Source organism: Seriola aureovittata, chromosome 5, assembly GCF_021018895.1.
Source record: "Seriola aureovittata isolate HTS-2021-v1 ecotype China chromosome 5, ASM2101889v1, whole genome shotgun sequence".
Classification (NCBI taxonomy): domain Eukaryota; kingdom Metazoa; phylum Chordata; class Actinopteri; order Carangiformes; family Carangidae; genus Seriola; species Seriola aureovittata.
This window is the reverse complement of record NC_079368.1, coordinates 18,308,623-18,328,528: the sequence shown is the minus strand read 5'-3', so window position 1 is coordinate 18,328,528 and position 19,906 is coordinate 18,308,623. Positions and strand designations below refer to the sequence as shown.

Sequence of the window (19,906 nt, the reverse complement as noted above, 5' to 3'; positions counted from 1 at the left end):
AAGCCGTATGTTCCTCGTGACGAGTGATTTTTTGTTTGTAAGTTTTTCCTTAGCTAAATTTCATAGCCCTTCGTTTTCCTCGTTCAAGAGTGATTTTTTGTTTGTTAATTCTTACCTTAGCTTAAATTCATAGCCCTTTGTTTATTCCTCGTTAAAGAGTGATTTTTTGTTTGTTAACTCATATCCTAGCTTAGATTCATAGTTCTTGGTTTTTTCCTCTTTAAGAGTGATTTTTGTTTGTAGCCAAATTATTTTATATAGGCAGGTTTTTCCTCCATACAGAGCGTTTGGTGTTTATTTGTTTCTTTTTAGTAGAGTTATTTTTCCCTCCTCTTGGAGTGTTTATTGTTTTCTCTATAGTCAGAGTATAGTGTCTAGTTTTGTTTATAGCCATTTGTTTGTCACTCGGTCCGAGGTCTCCGGTGTATTCAATAAAAGCCTTTTGTTATCTAAAATCTCTGCATCTGAGTCCTGCTTTGAGTCTCGGCCTGACACCTCTCAGTCAGAAGGTCCTAGGCCTTACTATACTATGTCGTTTTTATGCCATACTATACTATGATGTTTTAGGATTTTTTTTATACCTGACTATACTATGATGCTTTTATGACATTTTATAGCTGACTATACTATGTCGTTTTTATGACGTTTTTATGCCTTTATTATACTGTGATGTTTTTTTGGCATTTTTATGCTTAATTGTATTCTATCGTCTCATGCCATCCCATACTATGACATTTTTATGACCTTTTATGCCATACTATACTGTGATGTGTTTTGACATTTTTCTGCCACACTAGACTAAGATCTTTTTAGGCATTTTTATGGCTAATTATATTATTTCATCTCATGCCTGACCATACTATGACGTTTTTATGACCTTTTATGCCTTATTATACTATGATGTATTTTTGACATTTTATGCCATACTATACTATGACGTTTTTTGGCATTTTTCTGCTTAATTATATTACTTTGTCTCATTCCTTGACATACTATGACGATTTTATGACCTTTTATGCCTTAATATACTATGACGTTTTTTGACATTTTTCTGCCACACTATAGTAAGATCCTTTTTGGCATTTTCATGGCTAATTATATCATTTCGGATCATGCCTGACCATACTATGACGATTTTATGACCTTTTATGTCTTAATAAACTATGATGTATATTTGAGATTTTATGCCATAGTATACTATGATGTTTTTTTTTAATTTTTCTGCCACACTATACTAAGACGTTTTTTGGCATTTTTCTGCCTAATTATATTACTTTGTCTCATTCCTTGACATACTATGACTTTTTTATGACGTTTTATGCCTTAATATGCTTTGATGTATTTTTGAAATTTTATGGCTAATTATATTATTTGGGATCATGCCTGACCATACTATGACGTTTTTAGGACATTTTATGCCTTATTATACTGTGATGTATTTTTGTCATTTTTCTGCCATACTACACTAAGTTCTAATTTGGCATTTTTATGCCTAATTATATTACTTTGTTTCATTCCTTGACATACTATGACGATTTTATGACCTTTTATGTCTTAATATACTATGATGTATATTTGAGATTTTATGCCATAGTATACTATGACGTTTTTTGTCATTTTTCTGCCACACTAGACTAAGATCTTATTTGGCATTTTTATGGCTAATTATATAATTTCGGATCATGCCTGACCATACTATGACGTTTTTATGACCTTTTATGCGTTATTATACTATGATGTATTTTTGACATTTCATGCCATACTATACTATGACATTTTTTTTCATTTTTTTGCTATAATACACTAAGATCTAATTTGGCATTTTTATGCCTAATTATATTACTTTCTCTCATTCCTTGACATACTATGACGATTTTATGACCTTTTATGTCTTAATATACTATATTGTATATTTGAGATTTTATGCCATAGTATACTATGACGTTTTTTGTCATTTTTCTGCCACACTATACTAAGATATTTTTTGGCATTTTTATGGCTAATTATATCATTTCGCATCATGCCTGACCATACTATGACGTTTTTATGACCTTTTATGCCTTATTATACTATGATGTATTTTTGACATTTTATGCCATACTATACTATGACGTTTTTTGTCATTTTTCTGCCAGACTATACTAAGATCTTTTTTGGCATTTTCATGGCTAATTATATCATTTCGGATCATGCCTGACCATACTATGACGTTTTTATGACCTTTTATGCCTTAATATACTATGACGTTTTTTGACATTTTTCTGCCAGACTATACTAAGATCTTTTTTGGCATTTTTCTGCCTAATTATATTACTTTGTCTCATTCCTTGACATACTATGACGATTTTATGACCTTTTATGCCTTAATATACTATGACGTTTTTTGACATTTTTCTGCCACACTATACTATGACGTTTTTTTTTCATTTTTCTGCCATACTATACTTGGACGTTTTATGGCATTTTTCTGCTTAATTATATGCTATTTTCTCATGCCTGACCATACTATGACGTTTTTATGACATTTTATGCCTTATTATACTATGATGTATTTTTGACATTTTATGCCTTAATATACTATGACGTTTTTTGACATTTTTCTGCCACACTATACTAAGATCTTTTTTGGCATTTTTATGACTAATTATAAAATTTCGTCTCATGCCTTGACATAATATTACTTTTTCATGACGTTTTATGCCTTAATATGCTTTGATGTATTTTTGAAATTTTATGGCTAATTGTATTATTTCGGATCATGCCTGACCATACTATAACGTTTTTATGACATTTTATGCCTTATTATACTATGATGTATTTTTGACCTTTTATGCCATACTATACTATGACGTTTTTTGTCATTTTTCTGCCATACTATACTCAGATTTTATTTGGCATTTTTATGACTAATTATATTACTTTGTCTCATTCCTTGACATACTATGACGTTTTTATGACATTTTATGTGTTATTATACTATGATATATTTTTGACATTTCATGCCATACTATACTATGACATTGTTTTTCATTTTTTTGCTATAATACACTAAGATCTAATTTGGCATTTTTATGCCTAATTATATTACTTTCTCTCATTCCTTGACATACTATGACGATTTTATGACCTTTTATGTCTTAATATGCTTTGATATATTTTTGAAATTTTATGGCTAATTATATTATTTGGGATCATGCCTGACCATACTATGACGTTTTTAGGACATTTTATGCCTTATTATACTGTGATGTATTTTTGACATTTTATGCCATACTATACTATGATGGTTTTTGTTATTTTTCTGCCATACTACACTAAGTTCTAATTTGGCATTTTTATGCCTAATTATATTACTTTGTTTCATTCCTTGACATACTATGACGATTTTATGACCTTTTATGTCTTAATATACTATGATGTATATTTGAGATTTTATGCCATAGTATACTATGACGGTTTTTGTCATTTTTCTGCCACACTATACTAAGATCTTATTTGGCATTTTTATGGCTAATTATATAATTTCGGATCATGCCTGACCATACTATGACGTTTTTATGACCTTTTATGCGTTATTATACTATGATGTATTTTTGACATTTCATGCCATACTATACTATGACATTTTTTTTCATTTTTTTGCTATAATACACTAAGATCTAATTTGGCATTTTTATGCCTAATTATATTACTTTCTCTCATTCCTTGACATACTATGACGATTTTATGACCTTTTATGTCTTAATATGCTTTGATATATTTTTGAAATTTTATGGCTAATTATATTATTTGGGATCATGCCTGACCATACTATGACGTTTTTAGGACATTTTATGCCTTATTATACTGTGATGTATTTTTGACATTTTATGCCATACTATACTATGATGGTTTTTGTTATTTTTCTGCCATACTACACTAAGTTCTAATTTGGCATTTTTATGCCTAATTATATTACTTTGTCTCATTCCTTGACATACTATGACTTTTTTATGACGTTTTATGCCTTAATATGCTTTGATGTATTTTTGAAATTTTATGGCTAATTATATTATTTGGGATCATGCCTGACCATACTATGACGTTTTTAGGACATTTTATGCCTTATTATACTGTGATGTATTTTTGACATTTTATGCCATACTATACTATGATGGTTTTTGTCATTTTTCTGCCATACTACACTAAGTTCTAATTTGGCATTTTTATGCCTAATTATATTACTTTGTTTCATTCCTTGACATACTATGACGATTTTATGACCTTTTATGTCTTAATATACTATGATGTATATTTGAGATTTTATGCCATAGTATACTATGACGTTTTTTGTCATTTTTCTGCCACACTAGACTAAGATCTTATTTGGCATTTTTATGGCTAATTATATAATTTCGGATCATGCCTGACCATACTATGACGTTTTTATGACCTTTTATGCGTTATTATACTATGATGTATTTTTGACATTTCATGCCATACTATACTATGACATTTTTTTTCATTTTTTTGCTATAATACACTAAGATCTAATTTGGCATTTTTATGCCTAATTATATTACTTTCTCTCATTCCTTGACATACTATGACGATTTTATGACCTTTTATGTCTTAATATACTATATTGTATATTTGAGATTTTATGCCATAGTATACTATGACATTTTTTGTCATTTTTCTGCCACACTATACTAAGATATTTTTTGGCATTTTTATGGCTAATTATATCATTTCGCATCATGCCTGACCATACTATGACGTTTTTATGACCTTTTATGCCTTATTATACTATGATGTATTTTTGACATTTTATGCCATACTATACTATGACGTTTTTTGTCATTTTTCTGCCAGACTATACTAAGATCTTTTTTGGCATTTTCATGGCTAATTATATCATTTCGGATCATGCCTGACCATACTATGACGTTTTTATGACCTTTTATGCCTTAATATACTATGACGTTTTTTGACATTTTTCTGCCAGACTATACTAAGATCTTTTTTGGCATTTTTCTGCCTAATTATATTACTTTATCTCATTCCTTGACATACTATGACGATTTTATGACCTTTTATGCCTTAATATACTATGACGTTTTTTGACATTTTTCTGCCACACTATACTATGACGTTTTTTTTTCATTTTTCTGCCATACTATACTTGGACGTTTTATGGCATTTTTCTGCTTAATTATATGCTATTTTCTCATGCCTGACCATACTATGACGTTTTTATGACATTTTATGCCTTATTATACTATGATGTATTTTTGACATTTTATGCCTTAATATACTATGACGTTTTTTGACATTTTTCTGCCACACTATACTAAGATCTTTTTTGGCATTTTTATGACTAATTATAAAATTTCGTCTCATGCCTTGACATAATATTACTTGTTTATGACGTTTTATGCCTTAATATGCTTTGATGTATTTTTGAAATTTTATGGCTAATTGTATTATTTCGGATCATGCCTGACCATACTATAACGTTTTTATGACATTTTATGCCTTATTATACTATGATGTATTTTTGACCTTTTATGCCATACTATACTATGACGTTTTTTGTCATTTTTTTGCTATAATACACTAAGTTCTAATTTGGCATTTTTATGCCTAATTATATTACTTTGTTTCATTCCTTGACATACTATGACGATTTTATGACCTTTTATGTCTTAATATACTATGATGTATATTTGAGATTTTATGCCATAGTATACTATGACGGTTTTTGTCATTTTTCTGCCACACTATACTAAGATCTTATTTGGCATTTTTATGGCTAATTATATTACTTTCTCTCATTCCTTGACATACTATGACGATTTTATGACCTTTTATGCCTTATTATACTATGATGTATTTTTGACATTTTATGCCATACTATACTATGACGTTTTTTTTTCATTTTTCTGCCATACTATAGTATGACGTTTTTTGGCATTTTTCTGCTTAATTATATGCTATTTTCTAATGCCGTTCCATACTATGACATTTTTATAACCTTTTATGCCTTATTATACTATGATGTATTTTTGACATTTTATGTCATACTATACTATGACGTTTTTTTGGCATTTTTCTGCCAGACTATACTCAGATCTTATTTGGCAGTTTTATGACTAATTATATTACTTTCTCTCATTCCTTGACATAATATGACGATTTTATGACCTTTTATGCCATACTATACTATGACGTTTTTTGTCATTTTTCTGCCATGTTATACTAAGATCTTTTTTGGCATTTTTATGGCTAATTATATAATTTCGTCTCATGCCTTGACATACTATGACTTTCTATGACGTTTTATGCCTTAAAATGCTTTGATGTATTTTTGAAATTTTATGGCTAATTATATTATTTGGGATCATGCCTGACCAGACTATGACGTTTTTATGACATTTTATGCCTTATTATACTATGATGTATTTTTGACATTTTATGCCATACTATACTATGACGTTTATTTGTCATTTTTCTGCCATACTATACTAAGATTTTTTTTGGCATTTTTATGGCTAATTATATAATTTCGTCATATGCCTTGACATACTATGACTTTTTTATGACATTTTATGCCTTAATATGCTTTGATGTAATTTTGAAATTTTATGGCTAATTATATTATTTGGGATCATGCCTGACCAGACTATGACGTTTTTATGACATTTTATGCCTTATTATACTATGATGTATTTTTGACATTTTATGCCATACTATACTATGACGTTTATTTGTCATTTTTTTGCCATACTATACTCAGATTTTATTTGGCAGTTTTATGACTAATTATATTACTTTGTCTCATTCCTTGACATACTATGACGTTTTTATGACATTTTATGCCTTATTATACTATGATGTATTTTTGACCTTTTATGCCATACTATACTATGACGTTTTTTGTCATTTTTCTGCCATACTATACTAAGATCTTATTTGGCATTTTTATGCCTAATTATATTACTTTCTCTCATTCCTTGACATACTATGACGATTTTATGACCTTTTATGCCTTATTATACTATGATGTATTTTTGACATTTTATGCCATACTATACTATGACGTTTTTTTTTCATTTTTCTGCCATACTATACTATGACGTTTTTTGTCATTTTTCTGCTTAATTATATGCTATTTTCTAATGCCGTCCCATACTATGACATTTTTATAACCTTTTATGCCTTATTATACTATGATGTATTTTTGACATTTTATGTCATACTATACTATGACGTTTTTTTGGCATTTTTCTGCCATACTATACTCAGATCTTATTTGGCATTTTTATGGCTAATTATATAATTTCGTCTCATGCCTTGACATACTATGACTTTCTATGACGTTTTATGCCTTAAAATGCTTTGATGTATTTTTGAAATTTTATGGCTAATTATATTATTTGGGATCATGCCTGACCAGACTATGACGTTTTTATGACATTTTATGCCTTATTATACTATGATGTATTTTTGACATTTTATGCCATACTATACTATGACGTTTTTTGTCATTTTTCTGCCATACTATACTAAGATTTTTTTTGGCATTTTTATGGCTAATTATATAATTTCGTCATATGCCTTGACATACTATGACTTTTTTATGACATTTTATGCCTTAATATGCTTTGATGTATTTTTGAAATTTTATGGCTAATTATATTATTTGGGATCATGCCTGACCAGACTATGACGTTTTTATGACATTTTATGCCTTATTATACCATGATGTATTTTTGACATTTTATGCCATACTATACTATGACGTTTATTTGTCATTTTTTTGCCATACTATACTCAGATTTTATTTGGCAGTTTTATGACTAATTATATTACTTTGTCTCATTCCTTGACATACTATGACGTTTTTATGACATTTTATGCCTTATTATACTATGATGTATTTTTGACATTTTATGCCATACTATACTATGACGTTTTTTGTCATTTTTCTGCCATACTATACTATGACGTTTTTGGCATTTTTCTTCTTAATTATATGCTATTGTCTCATGCCGTCCCATACTATGACGTTTTTATGACATTTTATGCCTTATTATACTATGACGTTTTTTTTTCTGCCATACTATACTATATGACGTTTTTTGCATTTTTCTGCGTAATTATATCCTATTGTCTCATGCCGTCCCATACTAAGACATTTTTATAACCTTTTATGCCTTAATATACTATGATGTATTTTTTTTTTTTTTTTTTTTTTTTTTTGGGCTTTTATGCCTTTAATGGACAGCACAGTGGAGAGTGACAGGAAACAGGGAGGCAGAGAGAGGGGGAATGACATGCAGTGAAAGGCCGTCCGATGCGGGATTCGAACCGGGGCCGACTGCAGCGAGGACTGTAGCCTCTACACATGGGGCGCCTGCTTAAACCACTACGCTACACGACGCCCCAACTATGATGTATTTTTGACATTTTATGCCACACTATACTATGACGTTTTTTATAATTTTTCTGCCAAACTATACTAAGATCTTTTTTGGCATTTTTATGGCTAATTATATTACTTTCTCTCATTCCTTGACATACTATGACGATTTTATGACCTTTTATGTCTTAATATACTATGATGTATATTTGAGATTTTATACCATAGTATACTATGACGTTTTTTGTCATTTTTCTGCCACACTATACTAAGATATTTTTTGGCATTTTTATGGCTAATTATATCATTTCGGATCATGCCTGACCATACTATGATGTTTTTATGACCTTTTATGCCTTATTATACTATGACGTTTTTTTTTCTGCCATACTATACTATATGACGTTTTTTGGCATTTTTCTGCTTAATTATATCCTATTGTCTCATGCCGTCCCATACTAAGACATTTTTATAACCTTTTATGCCTTAATATACTATGATGTATTTTTGACATTTTATGCCACACTATACTATGACTTTTTTATAATTTTTCTGCCAAACTATACTAAGATCTTTTTTGGCATTTTTATGGCTAATTATATCATTTCGTCTCATGCCCTGACATACTATGACTTTTTTATGACGTTTTATGCCTTAATATGCTTTGATGTATTTTTGAAATTTTGTGGCTAATTATATTATTTGGGATCATGCCTGACCATAATATTACGATTTAATGACCTTTTATGCCTTATTATACTATGATGTATTTTTGACATTTTATGCCACACTATACTATGACGTTTTTTGTTATTTTTCTGCCACACTATACTTAGATCTTTTTTGGCATTTTCATGGCTAATTATATCATTTCGGATCATGCCTGACCATACTATGACGTTTTTATGACCTTTTATGCCTTATTATACTATGGTGTATTTTTGACATTTTATGCCATACTATAGTCAGATCTTATTTGGCAGTTTTATGCCTAATTATATTACTTTGTCTCATTCCTTGACATACTATGGGGATTTTATGACCTTTTATGCCTTAATATACTATGATGTTTTTTGACATTTTTCTGCCACACTATACTAACATCTTTTTGGCATTTTTATGGCTAATTATATCATTTCGGATCATGCCTGACCATACTATGACGTATTTATGACATTTTATGCCTTATTATACTATGACGTTTTTTGTCATTTTTCTGCCATACTATACTATGACGTTTTTTGGCATTTTTCTGCTTAATTATATGCTATTGTCTCATGCCGTCCCATACTATGACGTTTTTATGACATTTTATGCGTTATTATACTATGATATATTTTTGACATTTCATGCCATACTATACTATGACATTTCTTTTTCATTTTTCTGCCATACTACACTTAGATCTAATTTGGCATTTTTATGCCTAATTATATTACTTTCTCTCATTCCTTGACATACTATGACGATTTTATGACCTTTTATGTCTTAATATACTATGATGTATATTTGAGATTTTATACCATAGTATAGGCTACTATGACGTTTTTTGTCATTTTTATGGCTTAATAAACTATGACGTTTAATGCCTTACCATACTATGATGTTTTTATGACAGATGGAGTTAATAGAGCTTCAAAGCGATAGTGGCCTGAGAGCAAAGTTCCAGGATGCTGCAATCCAGGGCCCTCATTTATCAAACGAACCTACGGCAGAAAACCGTGCGTACGACCATTTCCACGCAAGCTTCGGGATTTATCAATTTGGACGTGAGCGGAAGCTACGATCAGATCTCACGTCAGGTCTGAGCTCGTGTCCGCAAATCTGAGTCTGGATTTGCGGTGCAGCACAGCAAAATCTGGCTGAGTCTGAAAATAATTATTAAACAAACCTCAACATAAACAGTCACATATTTAGAACAGATCAAAACGGATTCTTAAAACGAATAAAAATTTGAATTTTAAAAAAGCCCACGTTTTTTACTGATACCAATTTTTTGTAAAATAAAACAATATGATAGGTTCAATAGCCTAACATGACATCTAATTTTTGCACATTAAAATTTGAAATAATAATAAATACAAGCAGAAATGTGTGTTTGCAAATGAACTCATGGCAAAATTGTGTAATTGTTTTTGTTTTTTTCCGATGGGTATGACACAACTGGAACAACAATTAAAAGCATCTGGTGAGATAATCATTGTTGCACTGTGGTTGGTCAGATGTTTACTCACTCCCTTATTTAAACAGATGCTTTGACAGTTATCAAATCATAACAATGGCAGATTTACTCGTTTTGGAGGAACAATACGCGCGTGTCAGACGTGAGCGCGTTTTCAGAGACCGCAGGGATCTCCAGATTGCTGGGTTTCCAAATTTGGTTGGAGCAATTGATTTCACTCATGTGCGTCTGAAGGCACCATCCATGAATGATTACGCATTCATCAATCGCAAAAACTATCACTCTATAAATGTACAGGTGATTTGTGATGCCAAGCTATCACTTTTAAACGTGGTGGCCAGGTGACCGGGGGGGACACACACACGATTCTTTTATTTTTCAAAACAGCTGTGTTGGCGCGCGGCTGCAGGAGGGGGCACTGCAGAGCCAAACTCATCTCCGCTACCCTCTTCCACATACAGCGGTTTTATGAGCTCATTTGATCCCACTCTTCAGACTGCCAAAAAGCACATCCTTATTTTCATCCACCTCGGATGTCAGGATGTCGATCTCCATCTCTGAAAAGTTTCGTTTTTTGCCAGTAACTCTTCTCTCCATGTTTGACCTTAGTGGGCGAGGCCTCCGAACCAGGAATATTTAAGGGCGTAACATGTTAATGACGATCGAATTCAGCCGCCGCATTTATCAAGACCCGATCATTCGTACGCTGGGATTGGTCAGATACGAATGTTTCATGAATCACACGTGTATCCTATCGTACGACCAATTCTGCGCTCAGATCTGCACCTGTTTTCACGCAAGATTGATAAATGAGGGCCCAGGACTTTTACCGTCAACTGCCCCCTGGTTTGATGCCACAGCTTCGACTTCACGCTGCCCGTGTTCCGTCTATGTATGTGAGCACCTCTCTGTGCGAGCAGATGTTTTCAATCATGAATCTAAACAAGACCAAGCACAGATCACGCATCACTGATAACAACCTCCATGCTGTTCTGCCTCAGCACAAGACCGAAAACCAGACATTGACACACTGGCCATGGAAAAAAGGTGTCAGATATCTGGTCAGAAAACACATACTGTAGGTAAGCATTTTTAAAAACCTAATTAAAATATAATAAAATGTATTTCCACCAAGAACAAGAATAGTTAAACTGTGTGCAATTTAATGACTGTGCTTGCATTTTGCTTTGTGTTTGTTATTTTCAGAACATGATCAATGAATGAGGATGGTGGAGAGAGGATTCATGTGGCAGCATCTCCTCATCAACTTCACCTTAAAACTTGACCAATATAGTTGTGAACTGAGACAACCCTTGTGTTGTTATTTTGAGTTTATTACATATACTACGTTATATGTGTAGCAATGTATTTAGTGTTTGCAGGTTTATGTGTTGATGCAGACAAATGTTCACTGTAATCAAACCATCTCTCATTAGTTGGATGTATCCCCTAGCAAAGCTGTGTGCAGCCATTTGTTTGTGTAAAATGCTACACCTGTCACACGTGTTCTTAGCAGCTCACAATTGTTGGTTGGACCGTTATTCTGCCCCTCTCAACTATGACAAAAAAGTTTTGAACAAAGTTAATGTCATAACTTATTTATCCTTATTCACTTGGATAGTTTGATCGTTGATTGATGGAGTAATGTGGGTTTCATAAGCTGACAAATTAAAAGGATTTATGTTATAACAGAGCAACAAGCAAACATTTATTTTTACATTTATGCAAATATATATGTAATATTTGTAAGTTGAATAATAAGATTCAGAGTTATTTAACATTAAGGAGTAGTTGCATTTATTTTACATTACATTTAGTTACATTTATACTGCCTCAAAGTTACATCTGGCCCTTTGAGGGCAACCATTATGCTGATGTGGCCCTCGGTGAAAATGAGTTTGACACCCAGTGGACTGACAGGACAGTCCACAGACACTGCTACTCTGTGAGAGACAGAGGAGGAGATAGATTTTTCTCTGTCACTGTGACAGACAGAGTAACCACCATCATTAGAGCAGATCAAACTCCAGGACTGATCGTTCTCTCCAAACCAACAGTCATCACTGTTTCCTTTCCTGCTGATTCCTCTGAAACTCACTGATATATCAACTCCTCCTCTCCACTCGACCTCCCAGTAACAGCGACCAGTCAGACCAGTTGAACACAGCAGCTGAGGCAACTGGTCAAATCTGTCTGGATGATCAGGATATGACTGTTCCTCCTCCACGTGTCACCTTCCTGTTGTCAGACAGTTTTATCCTTCTGTTCACTGTGTTTGTTCCCTGAATGCAGCATTGCCTAGCAACAACGTATCTTGTTTAGTTTCTCTGCTTTCTCTCAGCGTAAACTTTCTCAAACTTTCTTTTACACAATGCCCAAAAAGAAGGATAAGAAAAGCAGCAACAAACAAGATGAGGCAAAGAAACCACAGAAAAGCGAGACTCCGGCAGATAAAAACGTTTCTGACGACAAAGAGAAGGATTTGTACCTGACTCAGATACGATATTTGAACGAACAGCTGGAGAGGTAATATAACGTTAAAGCAGGCGGGAATTAAATCACTCAGCTTTTCCTTATTCACAGACTGCTGTCATATGTTTATCCAAGCAAGTAAATTCACTGCAGATAGTGAATAACTCTGTTATAGTCTCGTTTTTTCGTCAGCGCAACTTTTACGTAATTTGCGCAGCACTTTCGCGTGTTGTTTTGTTAGCTTGTCTTTTGTTAGACTATCACTTTCGCTTGAAGCCAGTATAACTAGATACCCTGGCTATAGAACCGAATAGTACCAAAGTTATTAATATTTTTTGATGTTACAACGCGTACTGATCACCCGTTCCGTGGTAGGAACTGTGAGACTCTGGGCACAGCCATTTAAAAGGCCCCCACCACCTCTCCTACAAACAAGCAGTAGTGTTTCATATATTGTGGATTTCATATTTGTGCATTTTCATTTTTGTAGTAATTTTGCATCTCTCTGCAGTTGTTTTGTGTCTCTTTTTTTGGTCCTTTTGTGTCTCTTAGTAGTTGTTTTGCATATATTTGTTGTCATTTTAAGTATCTTTGTTGTCATTTTGCATCTGACTGTAGTAGTTTTTAATCTCTTGTGGTAATTTTCTGTGTCTTAGTAGATGTTTTGCATCTCTTTGTGTCTCTTTTATGTTTTTTTGTTGTTGTCTTTGTGGTACTTTTGCCTCTATTTGTTGCTGAGTCTTTTTGTAGTCAATTGGTGCTTCTTTGTGATTATTTTTGTGTTGCTTTGATATTGAATGCATTTTTTGTAAGTCTTTTTGGACAAAAACATGTCAAATTAATACAAGCTGATGTAATTCCACCACCTATCAACCTACTCTACATACAGCATGTACTGCAAGAATCATTAAAGACCTCGTCCTTAAACCAAAACCCATATTCTTCTTCCTTCCCCAGATACCAGCTGAAATGTGATGAACTGGAGAGGCAGAAGAGGGACTTTAACTCGCAGTACAGTGCACTGGAGAAACAGAAAAAGGACATTGTTGAGTATTTGAAATGCTCCGTGTTGGAGAAGGAGGATGAGTTGGAGGAGCTGTCAGAGCGCCTGGAGAGTCAGCGGCAGGCTGCTGATAAAGACAGAGACGCCCTGCAGCTGCAGCACAGCCGGCTGAGGCAAGAGCTCCAAGACCGGATAGAAGAGCTCACCAAGGAGAACAGGACACTTGGTGAGACTGAACATTTCTCTGGGTTAAACCACGGTCAAGCAGTATGAAAGAGCCATATCATCCACCCTGTTGGAAATTAATAAATTGTGCTAAGTGAACCAGATAGCTGCTACAGCAAATGTACCCCAAAATCTATGATAACATTTTAGTAGTTAAGAAATAAAAGGTTGGAAACAATATGTTGTTATTTTAATCTGAAAATGTGAGACAATATGTATGTTTACAGTTAACACTAGATAGAGAAATTATATACCCATGGACACGAGATAACAACTTGAAAAACGTTATTTTATTTTTATCCCAATGGACCTGTAACATCAACACATTAGCTGACTTTCTGAGATACACTTCATTTTACACAAACTTGACGCAGAAACAAACTCTTTGGTTTGGTTAAACCTCAGTGAGCAAGGCCAAAGAACACAAGGTTTGCAAAAGCACTGTATGTATTGAAAGACTGGACTCTCAGTGTGATATAGACTCTCCTCTTCTCCCCCCTCTGTCCAGTGGCAAGGCTGGCTAGTCTGGAGGAGTTTCAGAAGGAGAAGGAGCAGCTGATGTCCAACATGGCGTCTCTGGAGAAGCAGGTGGCCATTCAGAAGGAGGAGCACAAAGCTGACATTCACAACCTGGAGATGAAAGCACTGCTGGAAAAGAGGAGGTTGGCACTTTCCTCTGTGATTGTAGCAATGATAGCCTATAATTACATACATACATACAGTAGAAGTGAGTAGATCATTATTCTTCTCTCCCTTCTCCTGTCCCTGGTCAAAAGATTGGAGAAGGAGATGGAGAGCCATGTGGCGGCCATGGAAGCAGAGGTGAAGCAGCTGGTGGACCAGAAGGTTCCTGAGACGACCCGACTGGCCCTTCAGGAGAACACGGAGGCGAGGGCTCAGTTAAACCAGCTGTCGGAGCAGACTCACATCCTGATGAAGGAGAACTCGGCCCTGCTGGACCGTAAGACTAAACTCAGCGTGGACGTGGACATCCTGGAGCACATGCTTAGCGAGCTGTCCCGCAAGAGCTGCATCCGCAAGAAGGTTAGCAGAATATAGACGAACATTGAGCTTTTTTTTTTTTTTTTTTTTTTTTTAAGAATTCCTTTCTTCTTTCCCACCATCAAATGACCATTAACGTTATTTTTGTATTTCCTTTCACCTGGTTTTAATATAAAACACAAACGATTCACTAAAAACACTGGACGTCTTCTCTCCATCAGGTGGTTGAGCAGCTGACGGAGAAGTGTCAGCAGCTGCAGGCGGAGCTGAACGTCTGCAGGCAGGAGCTTCAGCAGCTTCAGACTGAGCACAGAAGCGTCCTGGTCCAGATGGAGGCACTCAGGTCTCTACTGTCCATGCCACTGACTCCACGTTCATTTTCTTTGGTGTTAACATTAACAACAATATCCCAATATGCATTAAGTTAACTTCATTATTTTTTTATTATTAGTAGAAAAATACAAATGTGTGAGCAGGTGGCAGATCCAGAGGATGAAGTATGATAAAGTACAGCAGTATATTTTTAATGAAACTAAATAAAAGTTAAAGTTTCCAGTGACAAAGACACAACAAGTAAGTATCAATAGATACTAAAAAACACACATAAAGGGAACATACGTTATCAAAATCACCTAAAATTAAAAGCAAGTGCCACTTGTCTGGTCAGAACACGAAGACTCAATGTTATTTATTAGGCTCTTTTGAAAAGTCGACATACAAAGTTAATCAGGGACATTTGAACTACAATAACAGGCCAAGTAATTGTACCTCAAAATACCATTAAATTATTACTTTGTATCGTTATCCAAATCTTTATATTTATACTTTGTTGCACACACAGACAACTGGAACTACAAAGACAAGACGAGACCGTGCAGCAGCATTTGATCACACTCTGAATTAAAAAGGAAAACTTGGTGCAGCGCTGCCCATTAAAGTGTCCAGCAGATGGCAGTGAAACCTCCCCTGACCAAACACTCTGTGTGCCTCCTAGCAGTAAATCTTAATGAAGAAAAACTGACTTTAAAGAGTGAAAAAGGAGACAAATGATGAAATAAACAAAATGAATGAAAGCAAAAAGGTGAAAATCACCAAATTAAAAAAACTGAACTAATTAATCATAAAAAAATTTAAAAAAACATTGAAAATTAAAACCCATGTTGATTTAAAAAAAACAAGTGCCTTATAGGTTTTGAGTAACTTGCATGAACTTAGTTAAGAACATGGTTATGACTGATATTTCTACAATCACAACATGTTACCAGCTAAATTCTTCAGGTCCCCAGAGCTTTAATAATCAGTTTCAGCTCATTGATTACCTGTCGTGTTGATAAATGTGGTTCATTCTCACTGCTCTCCAAAGTGCAGTCTCCAGCCGCGGCAGCTGTTTTCAGCAGAAAGCTCTAAAAACCTCCTGTACACGACCTGCGTGGAACAGACACGCGGTTAGAAACCAGCCGTGAACATATTGGAGCATTTAGCAGCTAAACAGCCAAATATTTCCCTCATTCGTGTGGAGTTCTTGGAGACCAACAAGGAGCTAAAAGAGAGGGAACATTGGATTTAGATTTTTTAGGCGGCCTGAGGCAGGAGTCCACATGAATGATAATTTGCTGTGTAGCTGCTGGATGTTTAAACAAGCAACTGTTTGCTCATATCAACTTTAAAGGTGATAACATGTCAGCGTTGTGTTCACAGCCCGACTCCGCTCCACGTGAAGTGAATTTATTTATAGACACAGTTAAATGACCAAAGTGCTGCATAGAGATGGAACTATGGGACAATTCAATTGATTATTGACAGATAGAAACAGGAAAGGAGACAAACAGCATCACATCAACCAAATCTTATCTGGACAACGTTAGAGGATGAAAGTCGCTGTACTGGTGTTACACTGCACCATCACATACACTGGCTTCTGACAGAGCCCAGTCCACATTAACAATGAGGACTGATGAAAGGAAACAACATAAAGCCACAGGGGGCATCCGGACTTGAACCAGAGACCTCTTGATCTGCAGTCAAATGCTCTACCACTGAGCTATACCCCCACGTGTGATGTATTTATCATCATTGTGTTTATTTTAGGCAGGACTGGGCCTCGCTGTCTGAACAGAGCAGTAAAAACAAAGCCGAGGTGAGTCGGCTGGACTCAGAGCTACAGGAGGAAAGGAGGAAGAGGAGCAGGATGAAGAGCATCATGCAGGAAGCAGCCGTCACTCTCAGACAGGCTCTGATGGTAAAACGGCACGACGAGATGGTTTCAGCCTCTCAGGAACGTTGAATGACTTCAGCCCTGATATCGGTTCTGTTTCCCGCAGGAGCAGGACTCGGACCGGGACCTCAGTGTCGTCCAGTGGAAGCAGCTGGTGCAGAAGCTGCTGGTGGTCTTGGACAGACCCACACTCGTCAACTCCAACACTGAGAAACTGGACGAGCTGCAGACCTCAGACGCTGCAGCAGCCAGGTAATGAAACCACTCTGTCACTGGATGATGTCTGACGTTGTTCGTACCCGGTACAACTGTTTTAACTGCTTTTTTTTTTTAAAGGGCTGTGAATGGACTCTGTGATCAGTATGGAGACTATTCTGCCCCACAAAAGCAGAGTGCACCAACTACAGACGTAGTGACGTTGATAAAGACTGGTGTCTGAAGTCAGAAAACTTTAAACCTAACGGTTAAACAGATGATTTAATTTTATGTCTTTTTATGGTTATTTTACCAGAATGCAGATACTGACTCCGAATCTCTGTTTCTATTAAGAAAATTAACGTGGTTCATAAACTTTTGCCCAAAATGTTACAGATGTTTCCTCTGAGCTCAGACAGAATCTGATCCAGATTCCAGAAAAGCCAGAAATACCAACAACTGATGATTGTGTTGACATTATTTATGACATCTGTAAAAATGAAAATAATATTAGACTTCAACAGGACACATGTTTGAAATTATGGGAAAGTTGAATCTTGTCTTGTTTAATGTAGCTTTCCCATTATTTCCCTTCTTATTTTAAAGAGAATTAAATATGATAAAGGTGTCGTCCACCATTCTGATTCATCAATAAGTTCTGTTTCTATCATTTTCTTTACTACACCTTTATTTTTTATTTTTATCTGTTTTATTGGTGCTTATTAGCTTTTATATTATATATCGTCTCTCAGCTTCACTGTCCTCTGTTTCAACTGTCTAAATACAGCAACCACATTGTTTCCAATCATCTTGGTATATCCCAATAAAAGGTCAATAATAAAGTCACCTGATCAGAACAAAAACAGAAAAACTATCAGATGGAGAATGACGTCGACAGGACAGTTATGTGTGAGTTGCAACTCCATCTTCATCACCATCATCATCCTGTTTCCTGTGTCTTCTCAGCGCAACGACTCTGGGTCCATCTGTGAGCTTCCAGTTTCAGCTGGCCCGCTACAGGCCGGGAGATCTCGGCCTCGTCCCCCCACCTGCATCGAAACACAAACGCATCCTCTCCAGGACGCGGGCGGCGTCCATCCTGCCTCTGCACAGGTTTGTCAGGACCTCGAAATCCACCTACTGAGTCTGCAGTGGTCTGTTCTGTGTCTGCAGGTCCTGTTTAGTGCAGCAGATTAATTTGCAAGTACAAAAATAAAAATTACATGTCTAAAAATAGACATGTACAAGTTGCCAAAAGCCGTCGAGGCTTTTTGCCTTCGCCCTAAAAAAGGTGAAAAAACTTGGTACAAAAAACAGAAAAATGTATTTATCTACTTGCTAATAAACTTGAATTTAATTTAAAAACATTATTGTATTATGGAAACAAAAAAAGAAGAGGGAGCAGACTGAAGCAAAGAATATCTCGTTTTTTTCTGTAAAATATATTTAAAAAAAACTTATTTAAAATGAATACAGCTTTTCATTTTGATATTTAAGGACTTCAATCACCAACTATTAGATAGAAATTTAACAAAATTAGTGGTACTCACTAATTTAGAAGAAACAGGTACTAGATGGAGAATTTTTCATGTTGTGTATGTTTCTGCTCTTCTTCCTCGCAGGAAACCCTCCGCTCAGAAGACGTCCAGCTCCGTCACCCCGACTGATTCAGCTGTGAGTCACTTGACTTCCAAACTCTCAGTCACCAAACTCAAATGACAGTGACAAAACTTGTTTGTTTTTTTTTGTTTTTTTTTTAATACTGTTAAAGCCTTTCAATGTCAGAGAAAAAACCTGAGATTTTAAAACAGAGATTTACTATATGTCACCAGATAAATTCATTTATTTTGGGTTGTAAATGTCTAAGCTTTTTGTTGTTTGTTCAGCCATCATGATTCTCTGATATTTACACATTAAAAAACAGATAACCACCTCCTCCTTAAATACCTGTCCCTCTGTGATAATGTGATGCAGCCAACACAGTGACCCCCCCTCCCCCCATCTCCTCAACCTACAGTTGAATAATGATAAATGATGAATTCATGTGTAATTAATTACTTTATACACTGCTGGGAAGCCTGTGAACTCCCCTCGAGGATCAATAAAGTCTTACTTAAACGAATAAATGATACACCAACATTTACTTGTTGATTATTTTTTGTATTATCCAGAATCTGCAAAGTAGCTAAAGTTCGTTGTGGGTCATCA

General features: G+C 34.8%; 1 protein-coding gene and 1 non-coding gene across 2 annotated transcripts; one reads left to right on the top strand and one right to left on the bottom strand.

Moving 5' to 3' along the window:
* Positions 1 to 12,670: 12,670 nt before the first annotated feature.
* LOC130169447 (cilia- and flagella-associated protein 157-like) lies at positions 12,671 to 19,837 on the top strand. Its single transcript, XM_056376220.1, has 9 exons — positions 12,671 to 13,112; positions 14,016 to 14,287; positions 14,795 to 14,948; positions 15,063 to 15,330; positions 15,510 to 15,631; positions 17,377 to 17,527; positions 17,610 to 17,755; positions 18,665 to 18,811; positions 19,321 to 19,837. Exons 1-9 carry the CDS (start codon positions 12,958 to 12,960, stop codon positions 19,415 to 19,417), a joined length of 1,512 nt encoding a protein of 503 aa, XP_056232195.1. The 5' UTR covers positions 12,671 to 12,957; the 3' UTR covers positions 19,418 to 19,837.
* On the bottom strand, positions 17,268 to 17,339 carry trnac-gca (transfer RNA cysteine (anticodon GCA)). Its single transcript has one exon. It is a non-coding gene; the product is annotated as a tRNA-Cys (tRNA).
* Positions 19,838 to 19,906: the final 69 nt, after the last annotated feature.

Bases quoted from the DNA above. Each gene is read 5' to 3' on its own strand.
- LOC130169447 (XM_056376220.1), top strand. From the start codon at position 12,958: ATGCCCAAAAAGAAGGATAAGAAAAGCAGCAACAAACAAGATGAGGCA. The intron at 14,288-14,794 runs GTGAGACTGAAC...CCCTCTGTCCAG, and splicing joins CAAGGAGAACAGGACACTTG to TGGCAAGGCTGGCTAGTCTG. The intron at 18,812-19,320 runs GTTTGTCAGGAC...TCTTCCTCGCAG, and splicing joins TCCATCCTGCCTCTGCACAG to GAAACCCTCCGCTCAGAAGA.